Source organism: Cololabis saira, chromosome 3 (genome assembly GCF_033807715.1).
Source record: "Cololabis saira isolate AMF1-May2022 chromosome 3, fColSai1.1, whole genome shotgun sequence".
NCBI classification, from domain to species: domain Eukaryota; kingdom Metazoa; phylum Chordata; class Actinopteri; order Beloniformes; family Belonidae; genus Cololabis; species Cololabis saira.
The window spans coordinates 35085042-35108716 of record NC_084589.1 but is presented as its reverse complement, the minus strand read 5'-3'; the positions used below and the strand labels follow the sequence as shown (position 1 = coordinate 35108716).

Sequence of the window (23675 nt, the reverse complement as noted above, 5' to 3'; positions counted from 1 at the left end):
CCTTCTTAGTAAAACTGTTAAAATCTTCTTTTTCTTTCCTTATATTATATTACTTATATTATTATTATTTCCAGTTCTAGGGTGAGAAACGTGGTCGTTGCGACTCCACACCAGCAGGTGTCGCTCTACTCCAGCCACGATGGATGAATCTAAACTGAAACCGGGAGACTGAGCCGCACATGTGGAGTAACCACGGCAACGACAGTAGATGTACAGTTTAAGTTACAAATCTGATCAATTTGACCAATGTGGTGAGAATATAAAGATGGAACAGTCGGAGTGTGATGATATTTTAGATGACTGGTTTATCGAGTCCCTAAAAACGTGAGCAAACTTTATTTGTTTTTATTAAACTGCAGTGTTGACCATGTTAGCTGCTAGCAGCAGATGCTTGGTGTTTCAAAGCTCATTGTACTCAAATATTAGCAAGTATTTGGATATATTCAATGAAATAAATGTGATAAATAAGCAGGACTGGAGATTGGGTTGAGCATGAAGCACCAGGCAGAAACGATGGCTCTAAAAAGACATTTAGCTTCTTTGCCTGCTTGAGTTAAAGTTGGCAAACTTTCAAAATAAAAGCCCTGAATTTGAGGGCATTTTACATGAATGAAATTATCTAAAAATGTGGTAAATATACTTTTCAAAGCAGTTATGTGTTGTTTTTTTTATGATATAAAATATAGCTGCAATCGTGTTGGGCTGAAAAGGGTATGTGTTGTTTTTTATGATATAGAATTACCCAATTACTGTATTATTGCAGTATTAATGTTAAAATAATCTGTTAATAATGTAGTTGTAAACTTAAAAAATAGGTCCAGTCTTTGATACACGACTAAAGGATGGTTTAGGAAAGTTAAACGAGTTTTTATATTCCTGGGTTTACCTGTTTGTTTCTCTTTTACCATTTCTATTTTGATTGCACTTGCTCCAATTCAGCCCAACACGGTGATCATTGAAGCCATTTTTAATCACACAAGTGTGATACAGTATACACAAGCAGGACCAAACAAACATCAGAACCAGTTACTTTGTTTGACTTGCCTGCAATGAAATGATTACGTGTTGGGATTAAAATGGTATGTGTTGTTTTTTATGATATAAAATGATCCGATTACTGTATTATTGAAGTATTAATGTTAAAATAATCTTTTAATAATGTAGTTGTCTGAAAGATGGTTTAGGAAAGTTAAAGTTTTATATGAGGGTTAAAGATGGCAAACTATTCTCTGTTTTTGGTCTGAAGGTAATCAGTGATAGATCTCTCACAGTTTTGTGTTTTCCGATTCAATTTTACTGTATAAGAAATGTAAACTAAATTTTAGATATGTACACTGGTCAGACATAACTTTATGACAATCTACCTAATATTTAGTAAGTTATTACTCATCTTCAACATAAGCAACTCTGAACGGTCACGACATGGACAAACAGGGTCTCTTGGAAGATTTGGTAGAAGGATGGATTAAGCCTACCGGTACTTCCCACACCTACAACCATATTGATATCAGACATTTGGCAGCCAGGTGGTGTAGATGTCTGCATGAAGATCTTACTCATATAGGATTGCAAATTAGCAAGATGAGAACTGTTGCTTTACCTGTCAGTGGTTCTGGCTGGTCAGTAGACTGTATATAGTGAGTTATTTTCTCAGTCATTCCAAATGATGTGATATAAAAATGGGTTTAGTGTTACAGTGCCATCATGCAGCCTTCATTTTTTACACTTGTGGATTGTTATCTGTGCAGAAATAAACGTCAATATTTCCTGCAGGTACAAAGATCTTCATGTGTATCAGCTGGAACATCCCACCCAGGTCATCGAATGGACCTCAGGAAGGAGTGAGTGGGTTTATTACATGTAACGGTCATTGTCAGGCTTTGACACTGACACCAACCATATAGGCCTGTTTGACAAATTGTTAACAATAGAACACAAAAAGATCAAATTCATACTCACTGGTTGTTATACTTCAGATGTGAATCAAACACGGTTTTTTACACAATACATCAAAAGATTACTTTTGGTTACATTACAGTATCTTTAACAGAATAAAATATTTCAGATTACAGATTTCTCTGTTTCACACCTCAGATAAGAAAACCCACCTGATTTCTAGAATTGTATCTGTTGCTCTGACTTATTTATATTTATTGTGTGTATTGTTTTTCCCCCCAGCCATCTGTGTTGCAGGCTACAATTCATCGAAAATTGAAATTTTAGAGCTTCGATTGCCACTGAAACTTTTTGCTGATGAAAATAAGGTAAAAGTCACACTGAAGCAGTTGCTGTTTTTTTGTTTTTATGGTAATCCCATTGTCAAAGTTGCCATATTTGTTAATGGTTTCAGGGTCTCTGCCCAGAACGAGATTTCAAAGTCGTCCACGGTGGTTTCACAGAAGGTCCCATTCGCTGCCTCAGACACATCCCAGGAACGAGGTGAGTTCTGACACACAGGAGAGACGGTTCGGTTCAATTACAACTAGTGGAGAAGAAATATGGAATCAATGCTCCCAGATGATGCTCATTCAGCTGGGTTATTTTGGAATAAGAAAATGTAAAATTAACAGCTAAATGTGATGAATTCTTGAAATGTATCTACAAAGATTTGATAAATGCTATCTCTGGTCCTTTACCTGAGATAGAAACCATTATCATCAAGGGCTGTGGACACATCCTCCGTTTCTTAACACAGTCTTCTCTAAATATTTCATCAACCCTGCAAGGCTGCGTCTTTTACCCAGTTGTGGTGATTCATCTCTGAATATCACTTTCATCGTCCACATTCAGGAACCGCTTATCTTTCCCACACTGTAATCTTTTTTTTTTTTTAAACTCTTAAAGTGTTAACAATGGTTCACATCTGTTTCCATATATAAATTCAATTTTGTCAGCCAATTTCTTGCAGTTCAGTTATAAACATAATTCCAATTGTTTTTTATGTCTCTATTTCCAAAGCCTATTATGTTAAGAAATTACCATATTCCTTGGTTTAACTGTTTGTTTCTCTTTTACAATTTCTATTTTGATTGTACTTGCTCCAATTCAGCCCAACATTGATCATTGAAGCCATTTTTAATCACACAAAGTATGATACAGTATACACAAGCAGGACCAAACAAACATCAGAACCAGTTACTTTGTTTGACTTGCCTGCAATGAAATGATGACCATAAACATATATGTAATGACTGGCTGGTTCCCACAGTTTACCAATATCATTAGCTGTGGATTACCTGAAGCCATAAATCTTTATCTTTACTGCATTTTTCACCTAAAAGGGGGCGTGGTCAGTCCAAGGAGAGGGGTGTGGTGTGAAACCACTATTCATGTAGGCCCTTCTCACGCTTGGCATTAAAATCTGTCTTGACTGATCCAATCAAAGTTGACAACTGTTTGCGCACCTGTTCACACCATAAATGTGTCTTCACATGCGTTTAGGAATGGGAGCTTGTGATTGGATGTTCCTTTCCCAGCCCTATATGCAAATACACATGTACAGGATTTCCAACATCAAAGACCAAATGTGGTGGTATTTTTTTTTTCTCGTAATATGTTAGACAGATTTTTCTCCTTTTTTTTCTCCTTTGTTCCTACTCCATTTACTCCGGCCTGGTGATATTCATACTTAATAATAGTCCTTGAAGGAGTTATATAATTCTGCATTGTGTCTGTTGACAGTTTTCTTCTTATATTCATGTTCATGTCATGTTTCCTGTGATTTTACCACTCCATGACATCTCATTTTCATACATAGACTTGAGCAGGTATTTTTTGTTGAATTGTAAATTAATTATTTTTTTTTAATCATCTCATGAATGAGCATGAGCTGGAATTTTTCCAGGGATTGTTCCTGCACTGAACTTCCACTCTCGCTTCTTCCCGATGATGTTTCACTCATACAGCTTCCACAGGAAACGTTTTAAAAAGCTTCTTTTTTGGCATTTATTTTTGTGAAGCTTGAAAAGAAAAAAAGAACAATCAATTCAGGAACAAAGTCATAAATTAAAAGAGGGAACAATAAGAGAAGCACACATTTACGAATCAAAATTAAGAAAAAGACTAGAATGCTGCAAATATTCATTTTTTATATCTCTTTTCAACAAAACAGATAATACAATAAAATAATGCAACTCACATTGGTAAGCTCTGATAAAATAAACAGCCTGTTTACTAAACATTTACATATGTACATATTAGATATTCAACCACTTTCTTTTTTTGTGCTGAAATTAAATGAACAAAATAAAGAAATGTTCAGAACAAAATGTCTCGACATGCAAAAGCCATTATTTAGTGGGAGCTCTCCAGAACCAAAGGGAACTGGCCCATACAGATGTTTGCAGTCATTCACTAGGGTTACATCCGTTTTGGGTTTAAGAGAACTGCATTTTCTTTTTGTGTTAAAAAGACTGGGAAAAAATAATGGAAGGTCAACTAAACTACTGTATAACTTTTTGGTGGCTTCTTACAAATGTTTGTACAAGTACAGGTTCACTTTCAGTGTTCAGTTGGAAGACTAGTGTGAATCTTATTGAATATGTCGACTGAAGAAGCTGCTTTTTCTTTCATGCAAAAGTGCTGATTTGCTGATAGTCAACTGTGGATTTTCCAGATGTGCTGTGACCAACGATGGGCAGAGCTCCGACCTGCAGGTTTGGGACCTGGGAGGAGACGACAGTGGTGAGTTTTAACCCCAGTGTGCAGAGGTGTCAAGTAACAAAGTACAAATTCTTCGTTACCTTACTTAAAGGAGCTTGAGGCCGGATTGTGGCAGGATTTATGAAAAACATCCGTATACATTTTAAGTTTTTTAGTAATAATGTCAGATGAAGCTTTCCAAACCCAAAAGAATGAGCCCTCTAGTGTATCTCTCCTTTGCCTTGACCAGGCTGTGTGCTGCAAAATGTGCTGCAATTCGGTCCCGAATTTCCCACGCTGGGCTGCGGATGTGACGTCACATGAGGCTGCATGTGCGTTCTCCCCGTTCTCCCGTGCCGGCTTCACTGTTGGCTGCAGTACCCCCAACGGCCGTCGTGGTGAAGGGTGGCGCTAGAGAGTCTCATTTCTTAAAAGGAGCCTCAAGCTCCTTTTAAGTAGAAATTTTGGTTATCTATACTTCACTGGAGTAATTATTTTTCAGACGACTTTTTACTTTTACTCCTTACATTTTCACGCAATTATCTGTACTTTTTACTCCTTACATTTTAAAAACAGCCTTGTTACTCTATTTCATTTCAGCCTTTAAAAAATACTATCCAGTTAAATTGCTCCATCCGGATAGAGTGAATTTGGTTGTGGTTGTTTCAGATGTTCTTGTCCAGTTTTGTTCTTACATCCGTTCCCTCAGATTCCTGCAACTAAACTTGGATGTACATTCCAATAAAGGTTAGGATAAATGATAACATGCCTCTGAAGTTTGACTTTTTGCACCATTACAATACTTATAGGCAACTAGTCATCATATCTGCTGCTCTCTGAAACACATGTTAATGCTCAATAGTACACATATATGCTTCTTTAATATATTTGCATTATACTAAGATGCATTCATTTTCAATGGCTTTTGTCCTTAATGGCTTCCCCCCCCCCCCTTACATTACTTTTACTTTTACACTTTAAGTAGTTTTGAAACCAGTACTTTTATACTTTTACTTGAGTAAAAAACTTGAGTTGATACTTCGACTTCTACAGGAGTATTTTTAAACTCTAGTATCTATACTTCTACCTGAGTAATGAATGTGCATACTTCTGACACCTCTGCCAGTGTGTGTGTGAGAGGGAGAAACAGAGGGAGAGAGAGAGTTTCCATTGTTATGGCTTTGGTTTGAGTCTTGTCAGTTTGCAATGCAAGAGAAAAAAAATTCCCACTGGTATCCTGAATAATTGAGATTATCTGTATTTTAGATGTGATTCTCTTCTGAAACGGCAGAACCTACAAAACTCAGTTCAATCTGGTTTATGTCTTACTTGGCAGTAATGTCTTAACATCCATCAAATCCAAACTAATCCAACATAATCCATTTAATAGCGCTCAAAGAATAACCAATCTGTGCTGTACTGATGATTAAACCCAAATATTTAATTGAAACTGGGACATAATTATGTGTCCAAGATTACCCTTTTTCTAATCTTACTCATTGCTGTTTTTTCATCTGATAAGTTCATGGTGCAGTGTTGATTTAATTTAGTTTCCTTTACATCACAACTCTCAGAGTTGGCAGATTGTGTTCTCTTCCGACTGCATCACTCACGTCTTTAATTGGGAGTCTCGGTGTTGTCATGGTGTCTGCACTGAATGGCTGGTCAGTCTGAAAGCATGGTGCCTAATTGGGCTTAACATTTTGTAATATGAAAGTGGCCTTAAATAACTACTGTCGCTTTTTTCACAGCAGGCGAGAAAACATACAAAACACTTATATTGCTGCTGCATGATGGGATTAAATTTACACAGCAGTGGAGATTTCAACTTTTGAAATTCGGTTATGTTACTTCAAGGAAACATAATGACTTGATTTGTCAAGGAATTTTATTTGAATTTTGTGGTAAAATTAAGTAAAAAGAAACACAAAACTTCAACAATGCCCACCATTGTTGAAGCCATTCAGCCAGTTATCTAGTTGGAGAGCAGAAGCAGAACTGCTGGGAGCTCCAACAATTACGTTAGTCAACATTTCAAGTTGATCAAATGGTTTTGTTAAAGTTGTCCTAAAACAAATCCATCAATTTATTTTCTATTTAATCCTGTGGAAGGCCCAGGGGTCTGCTGGAGCCTATCCCAGCTCATTACAGACGAGAGGCAGGGTAAAGGTCGCCAGTCTATCCCATGGCCACATACTGTATATGCACAAACAAAAACAGATATTAATCAAAATTCTAGCATAACATGTAACATTTTTGATCCACTATTGTTGACTTCTGTATGATGCAGGAACAGCCACGGGCAGTGCTGCCTCTCCTGCAGGAATACAAACACAGCTGTAGCAAGACTTATGTCACTTACACCCTAAATCACTAAATTTGTTGGTACCCTTTCATTAAAGAAAGAAAATCCTACAGTGGTCTCTGAAATAACTAGAAAATGACCAAATTAATTGTGAATAATTTACTAAAAATGTACTAATATATCAGACATTACTTTTGAATTGTGGCTCAAGAGAATAACAATAATAAGAAAAGAAAAAGACAAAAATTAATTAATTAATTAACATGAATTGATCATGCTGTGATGTTTGCTCTTGGGTCGTACTCTGGTTCTCTGGAAAGCACCAAGAGACAACTTGTATTGTAATATATGCTATATAAATAACATGGAATTGAATTGAAAAATGATGGGACCCTCATCTTAATACTTAGTTGCTCAACCAGTTTGAGGCAGTCACTGCAATCAAGCTATTTCTGTCATTCTCAATGAGGCTTATGGAGCTGTAGTTGAGTATTTTGGTCCATTCATCATGAACAAACTGCTCCATCCGTCTCAGGTTGAAAGGGTTTCCTCTTAGGAGTGCATGTTTCAGCCTCTTCCACAGATGTTCCATATGAATTAGATCAGGAAAACACTTCAGATTAGTCCAATGTTTTGGTTTTGGCAATCCCTTTTTTGTGGTATTTATTCATCCTGTTGGAAGACCCATTCACTGCAATTGAGACCAAGCTTTTTGACACTTGGTAGCATATTTTGCTCCAGAATGCCTTGATAGTCTTGACATTTCATTGTACCCAGTACCATGAACAGTAACACAGCCCCAGAACATCCCCGAGCTTCCTCCATGTTTCATAGATTTTGCATGATTCATTTTTGTGTCTGTAAACATAGAGCTTTTGTATGGACCGGTTTAGTCTCGTCTGTGCAAAAGACATTCTCCTAGAAGCTTGTCAATATGCAATCTGGCCCTTCATATGTTTTTCTTTCGACAGTGGATCCTCCTCGATCATCCACTTTGACTCAACTGTGACAGATGGTGTGATCTGAGACTGATGAAGCTTGACCTTGGAGTTCACCCTGAATCTCTTGAGAAGCTGCTTTGGGCTCTCTGGTTACCATTTATATTATCTGCCTCTTCAGCTTCCCATCGATTTTCCTCTTGCAGCCACATCCAGGGAGGTTGATTACAGTCCTGTTGACTCTAAACTTCTGAATTAAATATGCAGCTTTAGTCACAGGAACATCAAGCTGCTTGGAGACGGTCTTATAGCCTTTAACGTTAACATGCTTTGAAGTTTATTTTGGATTTCTTCAGATAAGTCGGTCCATGATACCAAACAGCAGAGTGATGATTTTTCAACCCTTAAATAACAGGCTGACTGCAAGATTGGAGAAACCTGTGGCATTTATTACAAGACACACTTAAGTTTAACATGTCCTAAAGGTCAAATTATTTTCAATCTTTTCTAGGGCAGGGGTCAGCAACCCAAAATGTTGAAAGAGCCATATTGGACCAAAAACACAAAAAGCCAATATGTCTGGAGCCGCAAAAAATGAAAAGTCTTGTATAAGCCTTAGAATGAATGCAACACATGCTGCATGTTTCTATATTAGTTATAACTGGGGGGAGATTTTTTTTTTCATTATGCACTTCGAGAAAAAAGTCGAAATGTCAAGATTAATGTTGAAATACAATCTTGAGACAAAAGTCGAAATGTCGAGAAAAAAGTCGAAATGTCGAGAAAAAAAGTCAAAATGTCGAGAAAAAAGTCAAAATGTCGAGAAAAAAGTCAAAATGTCGAGATTAAAAAGGAAAGGAAAAAGTAAGAAAAAAGAGAAAAAAAGGAAAAAAGAAGAAAAAAATTGAAAAAAGAAAGAAAAGGAAAAAAGGGAAAAAAGGTCAAACATTTTTTTATAAGCTCCACGGAGCCACTAGGGCGGCGCTAAAGCTCTGGAGCCGCGGGTTGCAGACCCCTGTTCTAGGGGTACCAATTCATTTGTCAAGGTCAGTTTCATTGTCTTATTTTTTTCCAATGATTCTCTTGAACCACAATTCAAAAACAAGGTGTTATTTTCAATAAATTATTATTTTACTTTTGTCAGATATAAGTTATTTCAGTGGCCATTGTGGGTTTTTCTTTCTTAAATGGAAGGGCACCAACACATTTGTGAATGTTTGTTGCAGCAGCAGCATCAGCTCATGTTCCTCCTCAGGTCCCAAATGCTACTGCATACATGGAAAAAGAGCTGATTATTGTCTTGTGGTGCTGTTAGTTGAACCACTGCCTCACCGCTCCATCCCAGCTGAGCAGAAACCACGACTACTCACCAGAAGCCATTTATCAGATTTGATGTCTTAAAAACAAACAAAAAAAAGCTCCTTTTTCTTCAACTGAGGTCATTGACTTTTGTAAATGATGATTGTGTCTTGTCATCCAATGGCAGATGTAATCAGGAGAACAGGAAGTATCCGGGGCAGGACGGGGCCTTCAGAGACGGGTAGCAGGATTGCAGCTCGGGTTTCGTCCCCTCCTGAAGTCCTTCATGGAGCTCTGAGCAGCTCTGTACAGCTGACTCAGCTGGAGTCGGGAAACAGCATTTATAAATTAGGTAAAACCACTTGATCTGCACAGTTAACTGATAATCCTTGCGCTACGGCGAGGAAATCACGGTGAAAGTGAAAATAATTTTACTTTTGTGGGGCTTCACTGTGTGTTTTTCCCACAGAAACGGAGTCAGCAGATGTTCTGAGCTCCCTGCAGTTTCTGAACGACACCGAGTTCCTCGCCGGCTGCCGTAATGGCAGCATTTACATCGCAGACACCCGGACGCCTGCCGTTCCTCAGGCTTCCCCTGCACCGGCGTCTTCAGCTGGACCGGTCCTCTGGTGGACAGACGCCTCTGGTCCGAGGGCGTCCAGCGGCTCGGTCGTCAGAGTGTCTTCTTCTGGACAGGCAGTGGTTTCAGACTTGAGGAACCTGGACGGTGCTGTGTGTCGGGCACAGCTGGACGTCCAAACCGGTCACTGCAAACTAGACAACGTCAGAGTGTCGTGGTCTCCAACGCTGGACGACTGTATCTCTGTGTCAGGTCAGCTTTTACAGACGCAACGATCCTCAGTTTAACTACTTATTTAACCCTTGTGCTGTCTTTGGGTCAAAATGACCCAATTCTTCTATCCTTCTTTCCTCCTGCCATGCTCTCTCCTTCCTTCTTCCCTTCCTCTTTTCCTCCTTTTTTACCCTCCTTTACTCCTTTTTCTTCCTACCTCCCTTTCGCTCCTTTATTACCTTCTTTGCTTTTCCTTCCTCCTTTCCTTATTTTCTCCATTCCTTCCTTCTTCCCTCCCTTATTTCTTTCCTTTTCTCCATTCCTTCCTTCTTCCCTCCCTTCTTTCCTTTCTTTCTCCCTTCCTTCCATCTTTTCTCCCTTCTTTCCTCCCTTCCATCTTTTTTCCCTTCCTTACTCCCTTTCCTACTTCCTTCCTTCTTACCGTCTTTTCTCCTTTCTTCCTCACTTCCTTCCTTCCTTCCTTCCTTCCATCTTTTCTCCCTTCCTTACCCCCTTTCCTACTTCTTTTCTCCTTTCTTCCTTACTTCATTCTTTCCTCCCTTCCATCTTTTCTCCCTTTCCTACTTCTTTCCTTCTTTCTTCCTTACTTCCTTCTTTCCTCCCTTCCATCTTTTCTCCCTTCCTTACTCCCTTTCCTACTTCTTTCCTTCTTTTCTCCTTTCTTCCTTACTTCATTCTTTCCTCCCTTCCATCTTTTTTCCCTTCCTTACTCCCTTTCCTACTTCCTTCCTTCTTACCGTCTTTTCTCCTTTCTTCCTCACTTCCTTCCATCTTTTCTCCCTTCCTTACCCCCTTTCCTACTTACTTCCTTCCTTCCTTCCTTCCATCTTTTCTCCCTTCCTTCATTCCATCTTTTCTCCCTTCACCCTCCCTTGACCCAAATACAGCACAAGGGTTAAATTATTTATGCTCATGCCTTCAGTATAAACTCAAAATCTTAAAAACTATTACCTACAGTTGTAGAAGATACTTGCACAAAAGAAGCAGAATGGTGAGGGCGTTAAGTAAAGTTTGGGATCTTGGCTGCAGCCTCTGTGCAGTGTGGGAGTATGTAAGAGTGACCAGACTCCTACCACCTATTAAACCAACTAAAATAAAGTTTTATCTTCTTTTCCGCCAGGTTTCGATGGAGTCGTTCAGATTTACAGCACCGCTCTCTGGAGCACGGAGCTGCAGAAAGCTCAGCCAATGTTTCAGCATCGCGGCCACGCCGTTTCCTCTCAGGCCGACGGCGGCGCCCCCGTCTCCGTCACCTCCCACGTCTGGCACGCCGAGCGTCCGCACACACTGCTGTCTGCCGCTTCGGACGGCTCGGTCCACGTCTGGGACTGGGTGGACCCAGATGGATCGCCTGCCGAATGAGAATCCAGTCCACGAGGGAAGAGATGTAGAAACAACGCTGAGGTTCTAATCTGAAAAATCCACCAAAACCAATGGTGGGGAAAGGAAGCTGGATAAGTGAGTTCAGCTGTGTTACCCTGAAACACCGGTATTAAGGAGTAAAACGATGTATCTCAAGCAAGGACTGCTAAAAGAGGACTCCTTCTCGCTCTGCCTTAAATAAAAACAGCTAAAGGTTCTGTGAATCCTGGAGGAAACAACTCCATGTGGAGTTCATGTGAGTAGGAGCTCCTTCAGTACAGCTTTACCTAAAGAAAGTGGCTACAAGCAGACTTGATCACATGTGAATGTATCCTGAAAGTGCTCGTACCCGCTTGTCATGCCGTCTGAACAAGCAGACACAGCAGGAGCAGCATGTCGGCAAAACAGCTTTGATGCGACGTCCGTCTGGACAGGATTTGTGTAAATGACGGCTTTGTGCTTCAGGCCACATGGATTTCAGCAGCACTCAGAGTCCTGTACACAAATGCAGGAGTAACTCTTCAAAGTTAGATGTGCTTGAAAGGAGCTGAGCTTAATGAGTTTTATTCTGGACTTTGGTCCTCGGTTTTACCTTTTGAAGCAGCGTTCTTCAAGCTCATCTTTGTTTTTCATCAATAACCGCGGCTGTAGAGACATACAGGGCATAAACCCCATCTAAAAACAGAATAAAGTTGCCTTACCTTTCTTATTTATGCTCATTTACTTTTATATTCTTTCATTTTGGGTCAGTTTGATCATTTCACACTTTCCTGAACGACACTGGAAATCCAATTTAGAGATTTTCTGCACTGAAGTCGCCGCCGTTAAAGTTCCAGTTGAGTTTCTAGTGTCTCAACTCTCGAAGTGCAAAAGAAATTGTATTGTTTTGAAGGTGTATTGGTAGCAGAGCAGACATTAAGGAGGCAATCCAGCGGGCAAAAGTGGTTGCAAAGTGAGAAATTACTGGGACTGAAAGAGACCATTTGCTTTTGAAAGTGGTTTAACCCTAAAATCCCCTTCTGACTGGCAGCGGCAGTTAAAGGGGACACGTCTTCTCAAACGCTGTGTTTACATAAAAACTCATGCGCTTGGGCTGTAGAGAGTGCATGGTAGATGACGTCCAGTCTCCTCTCGTGCCCAGGAGGAACCGAGGACCTGTGTGACTGGCAGTCGTCCAGGGACTGTCTCAGAAAATTAGAATATTGTGATAAACTTCTTTATTTTCTGTAATGCAATTTTAAAAAAAAAAAAAAAAAAAAAAAAAAAAAAAAAATGTCATACATTCTGGATTCATTACAAATCAACTGAAATATTGCAAGCTTTTTATTATTTTAATATTGCTGATTATGGTTTACAGTTTAAGATTAAGATTCCCAGAATATTCTAATTCTTTGAGATAGGATATTTCAGTTTTCTTAAGCTGTAAACCATGATCAGCAATATTAAAATAATAAAAGGCTTGCAATATTTAGGTTGATTTGTAATGAATCCAGAATGTATGACATTTTTGCATTACAGAAAATACAGGACTTTATCACAATATTCTAATTTTCTGAGACAGTCCTGTATGTCACTTCTGTTATGTGCATTGATACGTTATTACCAGCAGGCCTTCGGACATTCAACCAATCCAATAATACTTGAACCAACTCTGCTCGTTTACAGGAAAAGCCTCTCCTCAATATGTTTGGTCTCTGTTACAAAAATAATGACAAGCATTTGGAGTCATCCTGGGCACAAACAAACAAAATTATCAGAAATCTAAATTATAGACGGATGAAAATGAGCAGGGTTAGTTTATTGCTACACTGGTTTTCAAAGTACTTGATTATGCAAGCTTCTATAATTAGGCAAAAATGATTGATGATTGCCTAAAATGAAGTTGATAAGTGGAAATTAACTGCCACAGATTAACATTTTTAAAATCCAACCTCTTAGAGTTTCACAGAAAAGGTCTAAACAGCTGTGATGGAAGAGACTGGATCAAGTCACGTTTAGTTTTTCAATGAAGTGAAAAGTGTCCATATTGCTGAAGTGGGATCATGGCAACCGCTGTCAATCAAATATCAGCAGTAGAATTTCTCTCCTGTTGCCTTGGAAACGTCTGCCGATGAGAGCCGTTCTGGTCAACAAGCCCTGACAATAAATACCGGAGCAGAGATGGTTGATTCATTCATATGGAAATGGCCTTATTTTACAAACTCCTGTTCCAGTGACTTATAATAATGCAGAATTAATTCCCAACAGAGTGACGTCAGCATGCATTTGCCTAAATATGAAGAAACAACATTCAGTAACAACAAAAAAAGACTTCACATCACGTAAGGACTTGTATTTGCTCCAAGTTAAATTATGTATAAGATCATATTACTTTTCCCCCCCTTGTCTATACTGTGCGCTGTGTGCCGTATAAACGTTTTAGAGATCTATTTTGGTGGTTTGTATTGATTTAAGGAACCACATCCGAAAAGTCTATTAACTCAAACTCATCCAGCTGAAAAACAAAAGTAGAACCGAGTTGAAATGTGATGTCATTCTTTGTCAATCATATGCAAAAAGCTGTTTAATTACAGTAAAACTCCTGCAAAGCAGCTCAGAGGAGAAAAGTGCAAGTTGCAAGTTGAGGACTCAGAAAGCAGATAGAAGATTAAAAAAAAAAGTATGGCAGTGCAGAAACCATTAAATTAAACCCAAATGAAATGTAAAAATAAATTTAAAAAAATGGAATAGTTTGTTCCTCTGGTTGTGAGTCAAGCAGGGAAAATAAAGTGAGCAAGTGGCCACATTTGAACTAAAATTAGAAAGGTTAACTTGCCAGGAAAGTAAGAGTTCTGAGTGCCATCAATGTTTAAAAGAAAAAAAGTCGAAACCTTTCAAGGACACGAAGTAAATTAAAGCCAACCAGCCAGACGTGAATGCCCAGCCTGGTCCTGAATGAACCCTTGATTGGACGTCTTCTGCAAAGCATCAATAAAAGTGTAGGACAACGGTTGGGAATTATACCTGGCATTCCTTTGTGCAGAGGGGGCTTAAGCCATCATGTTAAACAGGAAAATGTGGCCTTTAGAAATGAGAGAGCAGTGCAGACGATGAGTGCAGCTTTTCAAGAACACACTCATCCTGGCGATTGTCCTGGAGCACGAGCTGGAACAACTGGAACTGTTCCCATAAACGCGAGTGAGAAAGCTATGGAGAATTTGATTTGTTAAAGCCATAGCCATAATACAGCTCACATCACCTGGGATTTGGTCAACAAAAGTCTGGGAAAGTAAAGTGAAAGAAACTCAAAGAGGAATATTTTGCAATTAATTAAGTTAGTTAGCAACAGGTCATTGACATGGCTGTGTAGAAAGAAAAGCGTCTTAGAGAGACGGTCTCAGAATAGACAGAGGTTTAACAGTCAGAAAACAATCTCAAAATGACTTCAGTGAAAAACTGAAAGGGCTGTGAATATCATCTACAGAACATTACATAAATGCTGTAATAGCCTAGAGATGTAGACATACCACAAGCTTTTGCAGGTACATCGTTCTAATTGTGGGTCTAGAACAGGGGTCGGCAACCAAAAATGTTGAAAGAGCCATATTGGATCAAAAACAAATATGTCTGGAGCCGCAAAAAATGAAAAGTCTTGTATAAGCCTTAGAATGAAGAAAACACATGCTGCATGTATCTATATTAGTTATAACTGGGGGAAGATTTTTTTTTTCATTATGCACTTCAAGAAAAAAGTCGAAATGACGAGAAAAAAGTCGAAATGTCAAGATTAATGTTGAAGTACAATCTTGAGAAAAAAGTCGAAATGTCGAGAAAAAAGTTGAAATGTCGAGAAAAAGTCGAAATATTGAGGAAATAGTCAAAAATTTCGAGAAAAAAGTTGAAATATTGCGATTAAAAAGGAAAGGAAGAAAAAAAGAAAAAAGAGAAAAAAAGAAAAAAAAAGGTCAAACATTTTTGAAAAAGCTCCAGGGAGCCACTAGGGCGGCGCTAAAGAGCCGCATGCGGCTCTAGAGCCGCGGGTTGCCGACCTCTGGTCTAGAAAGACACCAACACCAATTAGCCTTCACTACAAAAGCGTGACGTCATCACAAACAGCCTGGATGCTGAACTGGACGGCCGGCAGCAACATTCATCTTCCACAACTGCAGGGTCTGTTCTCAGTTCACACGAATAGTCAAACATTGCACGTTGCAAATGTTCAAGGATAATGCTGCTATGTGGAGGAATAGTTACCTTTTTTTCTCAAGCAAGTACATTTCATGCTCTGTTATGAATAAATCGCAGATTTATGAGACATTTAATCGCGTTTTCATCTGCATTTAACAGTGTCCTGACATTTTAGGACTCAGGGTTGTAAAAAAAAATAAAAAAATATTTGCACTGACCAACGCAAATTCACCAACATTATGAGAAATATTGACATGAATATGAAACAAGGTTTGAACTGGTAAAATATTGTTAATCCAACAGAAGCTAAGAGGTTATTTACCTCTTTTAATTACTATGAAGGTTGATGTTTTTCATCTCTCTAAGGGAACACAGTGTTACTTCCAACTACTTCAGTGTTTTAATTGATACGACTCCCTTTCGTGGCAGCTACTGGGCAATTTATTAATTTTTTGATGATAAAATCCACAAGTGTGGAACAAAATGCTGCTCTGTGAAGACCGATGAAAGGCGAGGATGCCGGCTATTAGCTGGTCTGAACAATCAGCAGAGTGTAACAGTGCTTTCAGTTCGTAGCAAACCTTTACCTACACAACTATTTCTCAGTTCTCACTATTTCAAAGTTTCTCAGATCAGTGATCCCAACAATTGCTTTCAGGGGTTTCTCCACCTCATGTTAAAACCTGGGATGAATCTGCTCCCGTCGGCTCCTGAAGTTCGATTGATACACGCAATCCAAATCCTGCAATCAAATATAAAGTTTACCCCCAAACTGAAGCAAATCCTGATATCCTTTGATTGACAGATGAATTTATTGGAGGTGTGGCCAGGATTTGTGTTTCTGATTTATTTTACAAATGCTCAACAATAAAGCAGCTGTAGACATGCTGACATCTCTAATTCAGCAGCCACACATGCTGTAGGCCTAATGGATTTTACTAATCATAACAAGAAAGATAGCCAGTAAAAATACAATTTTTCATAGATTGAAGATTTTCACTAAAATATATCAATCTGTGCTTTTAAAAATATACTTTTCTAAGAAAAGCCTTTGGCATCTTTTTCTTCTGTAAAACTGAGACGACTGAGTTTCAGCTTCGCGCCACTGAATTAACATTCAGCACCTGCAGCTTTGTAATCAAGGAGTGAAGGTCATCCCTGAATAAATGATAAATGAAACTAAAAACTGACTTAATTGGATATTATTTTGATGGTGAGGAAAGTGCCATACTGCCTGCTTCCAGTTAAACCAGAATTTGTGCAAGACCCGGTTCTGAAACAGTTGGGACGACGTAGGGAAAAAATAAAGGATCCTTGCATTTCCTTTGCATCATTTCTTTGAAGGCGGTATGAACGCGTGATATTTAATTAACATTTGTTGTCAACTTCATTTCATCCATTAAAATATTTGAATTTAGGTTAATATGCATCAAATGTTGCACGCTGGGCCTGCAACACATGCCACATTAGAGGGAACTTTATCAAGAACCATCACGCAGAGGAAATGTGTAACGTGCTAAGTCCAAACAGAACCCACGGTCTTGTTTGGAAGAACCGGATGCTGTGTGCTCCAGGACCAAAGATTAAGGCCACGTTTACACATATTTACAAAAATGGATATTTCCCCCTCTACGTTTTGAAAAAATACCCTCGTTTACACGAACCCGCATAAATACGCTGTTAAGGTGCTATAAGCAGGCAAACCTGCAGGGGGAAGTGTAACGAGAAGCATAAAGTCATGCTAGTCAATCGGAATCCTGGAAAAAAACGTCAACAAATGACACGTGTGAAGCCTGAATAATATGGTTCCGCGTTAAATCGACGGCGTAGCCTACGTACGGTGCGCATCGCCGCGTACCCTACACCGTAGGCTCTGCGTTGGTGTAACGCGGAACCATAAATCAGCCTTGACTGCCAGTTACTTCCAAGACGGAACGAGTCTTTCATTTGGAGGGGCAGAGAAGTGGAGTTACTTTTAAGTGTGACTTTAGAATATAAAACAGGTAAAATACAAGAAAATATTGACGGTGGCCAAACAAATTGTAAACACGGGTCGCACACATGACACTGGTGACGTTTCTGTTGCATAATGTGACGTTCTGAAGCCTAAATCTCAGTTTCCCTCCGTTTACAAGCAAACGTGAAAACGGAGTTTTTGAAAATCTCCACTTTGGCCGGAGTTTTCAGAAATGATCGTTTTTGGTGACTTTGAGCTTCGTTTTCGTGTAAACGAACGGCCAAAACGCATGAAAATGCCAGCGTTTTTGCTACGTGTAAACGGGGCCGATAAGGACCATCTGAAACCCCAAAACCAGGCTTTGTGATGTACTGTATGGGGCTGCATCCGTCCCCTTGACAATGGTCATTTACACTCCTGTGATGGGAGCATTAATCCCAAAAAGTTGCTCCAAGATTTAAGAGCATCATACAGTATGCTGCGTTCAAGACCCCAACTTTTCCAGAAGACGCTCCAAAACCAGATTTTGCATCCGTTGCCGTGGCTGAAGAGGTAGAGCAGTGTTTCTCAATCCTGGTCCTCGAGTACCACTGTCCTGCATGTTTTAGATGTTACCCTGCTTCAGCACACCGTGATAAAAGTACATGTGTCATCAACAGAACTGTGCAGACCTTGGTGACAAGCTAATGAGGACCTTTAATTAGAATCAGGTGTGTTGGTGCAGGGAAACATCTAAAACATGCAGGACAGTGGTACTCGAGGACCAGGATTGAGAAGCACTGAGGTAGAGGATACCAGAGTGGCCTGCCTGCAATCCAGACCTGTTTCCAAACAGGAAATATATTTAAAAACTAAAAAATTTGACAAGTGTTGCACACTTTTAAATATGTTTGCAGGAAGCACAAAACCAAACAGCTGAAATGCTTCATCTCATCCTGTCTTCAGTGCCAGATTGTCTTTAAGTGTAATCGTAAAATCTTTAATTCTCCCTACATTTTTGAAGTGTGCTGCAGACCTGAAATGCAAAAATGGATGTCTACGAAGAATAAAAGCTAATGTAGGAAAAAAAAAAAAAACAAGAAAGAATCAATTCTCTCCTTTTTTTGGTAAGCTTTAGAAGTTTCCATTTCATCCCAACTATTTCTTGAGTTTTGGTTGTATTTTCTAGTCTTCTGTGAAGGTGTCTCTTGGTCACAAAATGAGATATTGCAAATAGCAGGAATTAATCAGCCGTGGACGTTGATAGAGAAGCTGCAAAAGACAACAGAGGCTGCTGGCTGAAAGCTTCATTTTCAACCTTCATCAGCTTCATCACATGGTGTAAGTGAGAACAAAAACTTCCATATCAAAGACATGATTTCCACTGACTGAGCTAAGTGACCGGGCAACAAAGAGTGGACGAGATAAAAAGGAAGAACCATAACAAAGATGCCTTCACTGACTCACAGCCCTAACGCCAGGGGACTTCATTACTTCTTTTATTGCTGCACATTAATAGAACTGTTTCTATGGTTATTGTGCAGATGTTGGCACATGCTCATGCTGGCTCAGGAAGTAGCAAAGAACACCAAAATAATCAGCTTTGAGCTGCTTTACTAACCCCAGCCTTCTTGATTTCCTAAGTGTATCAGTTAAAATTGTGATTTCAATTAAAAGTGGATAAATCAGCACTAGCCCCACCCCTTCATCAAGAAGTAAAATGCTCTTTAATCTTGATTTCCGTTTGTTCTTTTGTTTTTAGCATTGAGAAAAATTTGTGCTACATTCACATGATTTTGACTCAAATTAAAATTTTAAGGATTTCATATACATGTAAGAAACGTTGCAGTGTTCAAGAATTCATCCCGTTTTACATCTGATCTTTCGAGCTGCCGACGATAGTTGGAGCATCTGGCCTCAGTTTGACCTGAAGTTTCTCATCCAGCAGGATTAGTATTGCTGTAAAAAAATAACAAAATGATTACTGCTATTATCCCCCATTATCGGCTCACTAATGGCTGCAGCTTTCTTCCATTAGCTGCCACTCACAGTGATGCTGCTGACAGTCTGAACTTTGAAGCAGTTCTGATGACCTAAGCTCAGAAAGAAATGTAATCATCTAGTTTTCACTGGCAGATGCATTAAAAAAAAAAACAGATCAAGAGTGATCGTCTGAGGGAGCAGACTGGGGAAGTGTGATTTCAAGACGGGGTCAAACTGGCTGAAGTATATCTGTAAATAAGCACTAAAAAACACACTCAGAGCTGGGTTATTAACCCACTTTTGAACTTAGAAACAGCTGTCTGGACAACAAGAGATGATGGGCCAGATACTGATCCACCCTCTTTAATATCTCATCTATCAGTGCATTGCTCCAGAATTTTCAAATAGTACTCAAAATAAGATGAATGACAAAGAGAAGCGACTGAGGTTTAACCAGAAACCCCCTCATGATGATTAAGAATATCATTTTAAACCAAACGCCATTTTTCTTACTTTGGCTACATTTATTGAGTGAAGAGGTGAAAGAAAACGTGTTCTTTTCCTTCATATTAAAGACATTTTTAATGTGTCTCAGTGTCGTGGGATTGGGTTTAGTCACGATCTGAGAGCTGTTTCACAGATATATAAACCACTGATTCATTTTGACATTCAGTCAAATTTTATAATTATCAATGTGTGCATGGTTGCTGTTTGATCCGGTTGTCAGAAATGTCTTTAATGGACCAGCGCATGCGTTGAGGGGAGTAGAGAAATGACTGATAAAGAAGCAGAAGTGTTGTTATCAAGTAGCTTCAAACACGTGTCGTCCTTCACAATGACGTGGCCTTTTTTGAATGACGTTGGTGATGAAGAAGCACTTACTGTATATTAAGAAGGACCTTCAGACTTTTCCCAACAATTACCTTCATGTCCTTCATGTGCCCGCTATGCTCTCAGGCAGGACACCGTCTGGTCCTGCTGGAAATTATATTTTCTATTAGCACCACAGCAGTGACTTCTTTTTTTTTCCCTTTATAAATTAAATTGAATTAGTCTCTTAATCTTCTGCAGCAGAAGTTCCTCCACCCGCCCACATTGAATTATTTTGATTTGATGAATTGATCATTCCACAATTAACCAAACTCATATTAACCTGGTGCGGACAGGTGCCAATAGTCTCTCTGCCTTTGAGTAATAAACACTGGACTAATGTTAGCCAGTCAGTGTGTACAGTGTGTGAGCAGGCACAAGTCACTTGTAGATTGTAGTCAACATTTGTTCCAGATACTTACCAGTCTGCTAAATGTTCTTATATCTAATCTGGACCTGTTTCCAGGTTTTCTCTGGTCCAGTCGTGTTGGTATTGTATAAATATTGATATGATGTGGAACAAAAAAAGAGTAACATCCGCTGTCAGATTGACGGATTACATTACACGGGTCTTGTCTTGTGTCCTTGGGTCTCCGTCTTCTTCTGTTTCTGTCTCGTTCTGTTCCGTTTGACCTTCCTTGACCTCGTCTCCCTGATTGTTTGCACCTGTGTCTCACCAGCCCCTTGCCAGGTACAGGCTAATGAGAAGTCTGCACTTGGCAAGTACGAGTCAGGAGGACATGCACGTCTCTTTCTGCAGGTGGAGTGCACTTGATGACATCACATTACGCTTATTGCACTTTGCATGTAACGTCTACAGTTTGAATGGTTTTAAAACATAAACACCTTAACATTACAACAACTGAGAATGGGCCATATATCGCTCTTGCTTTAGATTTATAACCTTTACGTTTAAATGAAATTTACACATTTTCATGTCAGCCATCCGGGAGTTTCTTCTGTACCTGGCTGGTCAGACGGATTCTTGAGAACTGGAACAGTAACTCATCTGCAGCTGAACACGTTTCACATGAACGCATATTGAGACACGGCTGTTATCTTGTCTTTCCCTGCCTGTTGGTCGGTCTGTTCTTCAACCCTGTCTGTTCGCCCAACTGGATGATTAGTTTGGAATTTTCTGTGTTTTCTGTTTCATGTTCTTGGATTCATGTTCTGGGATTCCTGCCTGCTTCATGTTAAAATGACTTTTTTGCTCTGTGTCACCTACAGTATGGATCTCCTGCATTTGGGCCCTCCATTCCCAAATGCTCCAAGACCCCTGACTAAATCAATACTGAACTGGATTGGAAATCAAATGAAACCGGAACCTAATTATGCCACATACTTTCACTCAATGGCATTGGGTTAGGGTGAACTTCTACCATACTTGGTGTTACGGCTGTGTCTAGACCAGGGGTCGGCAACCTGCGGCTCCAGAGCCTTTAGGGCTCTTTAGTGCCGCCCTAGTGGCTCCCTGCAGCTTTTTCAAAAATGTTTTTTCCTTTTTTTCGTCTTTTTTTTTTCTCTTTTTTTTCTTTTTTTCTTTTTTTTTTCTTTTTTCTTTTCCTTTTTTCTCGAAATTGTACTTCAACATTAATCTCGACATTTTGACTTTTTTCTTAAAATTTTGACTTTTTTCTCAACATTTCGACTTTTTTCTCGAGATTGTACTTCAACATTAATCTCGACATTTCAAACTTTTTTCTCGACATTTTGACTTTTTTCTCAACATTTTGACTTTTTTATCGACATTTCAACTTTTTTCTCAACATTTCGACTTTTTTCTTGAAATTTGACTTTTTTCTCGACATTTCAACTTTTTTCTCGACATTTCGCCATTTGCCTTCATTCTAAGGCTTATACAAGACTTTTCATTTTTTGCGGCTCCAGACATATTTGTTTTTTGTGTTTTTGGTCCAATCTGGCTCTTTCAACATTTTGGGTTGCCGACCCCTGGTCAAATGACTCTTCCACCACAAATTACCTTAATTGATCACTAAAACTAATTCCATATTTGAAGGTCATCCCACTCTTATTAACATAAAGTGGAAATAAAAAAACGAGTCGTAGAGAGTGATAAAACGGAGTTGTCTTACCTTAAATCGGGTAAAAGTTCACTCATTTTAACAAGAGCTTGTGCACTTTGAAGATTTAAAAATGAATCACTTGGGTTTTTCAGCCGTTGCTGCAGCTTTGAGCAGCTGCTAATGAGGCGACTGTTCACGTCGTCAGCTCAAGCTTCAAACTCACAGCTCGGGTTATTACTAGACAGATTTAACATGTTGACACCCCGGTGATAACGACTGCATGGTTGTGAAATGTTAGCGTTTTATTACTGATAATAATGAGTCCAACTGGAGCTGTCTCAATGATCTAATAAAGTTCATATTGGCTTTACAACTGAACTTGCTGATTCTTTTTGTCAGACAAGAATATTTAGGTTTGACATGTTTCAGCGATTACTTCCGCCTTAGAGTCAGCATTGGAAGTAATCGCTGAAACATGTCAGGTATTTAAAAACCTTAATATTCTTGTCCAACAAAAAGAATCAGCAAGTTAAATTGTGAAGCTGTGTCAACCGGCAGGCCGGAGGCTGACGCTGACGGTGCAGACGCAGCTGCTGGGATGAACCTGTGTGACTTTGTAGACTCTGCTAAGGAAGAAGTACCAAATCCAGACATTAGGGATATAATCAGAGACAAAGTATGTGTATATGCAGAAACGGCTGTAATGGGTCACTTTTATCGTTTAGGAACATTGCCTTCACACTCGGTGGCTCAGAAACTTCAACTCTCATTTCAACTGTAGTAAAAGCTTCACTTTTCTTTTTACAATGACAACTAAAACCCAAAGTGAAAGTTCATCTCATAATATTTAAATACATTTTATTATTATCTGTAGTGCTATCAGTTCAGTTACATTTTTTTTACTTTTTTTACATGTGAATTGTCTAATTTAACTACTGAAACTTCATTATCACCATTTTATGAGGTTTTACCTTCAATTTTTCATGGAAACATACAATGAGAAATGGTTTATAAAAACGTATTGAATTTCTGAAACTGTCACCTTGTCTTGATCTTTTGTGGAACCAGACATGTATTCAAGCTCCATAACTTTGCGTTTTGACCAGCGGTCCATTTTGATGATTTGAGACGAGGTAAGCTGCTGAGAAGAGCTGGTTCATCCTCTCATTCTCTCAGTGTGCGTCCTCACACGAGCAATGGAGCTCTGCAGAAGATCCAGCTCTGGCATTTGTGTTCTCTGGAGGAGGAGGCCAGGGCGATAAAAAGTCCCAGGTCTGAGGCCATCCAACTCAGAATCCTGCGTCCAGGGTCAAGAGGGATGTAACCAGTACTC

General features: G+C 39.2%; 1 protein-coding gene across 1 annotated transcript; it reads left to right on the top strand.

Moving 5' to 3' along the window:
* The first annotated feature begins 167 nt into the window (after nt 1-167).
* wdr73 (WD repeat domain 73) lies at nt 168-12050 on the top strand. Its single transcript, XM_061718506.1, has 8 exons — nt 168-324; nt 1774-1841; nt 2179-2264; nt 2351-2439; nt 4616-4683; nt 9371-9535; nt 9653-10015; nt 11118-12050. The coding sequence occupies exons 1-8, from the start codon at nt 209-211 to the stop codon at nt 11357-11359; spliced, it is 1197 nt and encodes a 398-aa protein (XP_061574490.1). The 5' UTR covers nt 168-208; the 3' UTR covers nt 11360-12050.
* The last annotated feature ends 11625 nt before the right edge of the window (nt 12051-23675 follow it).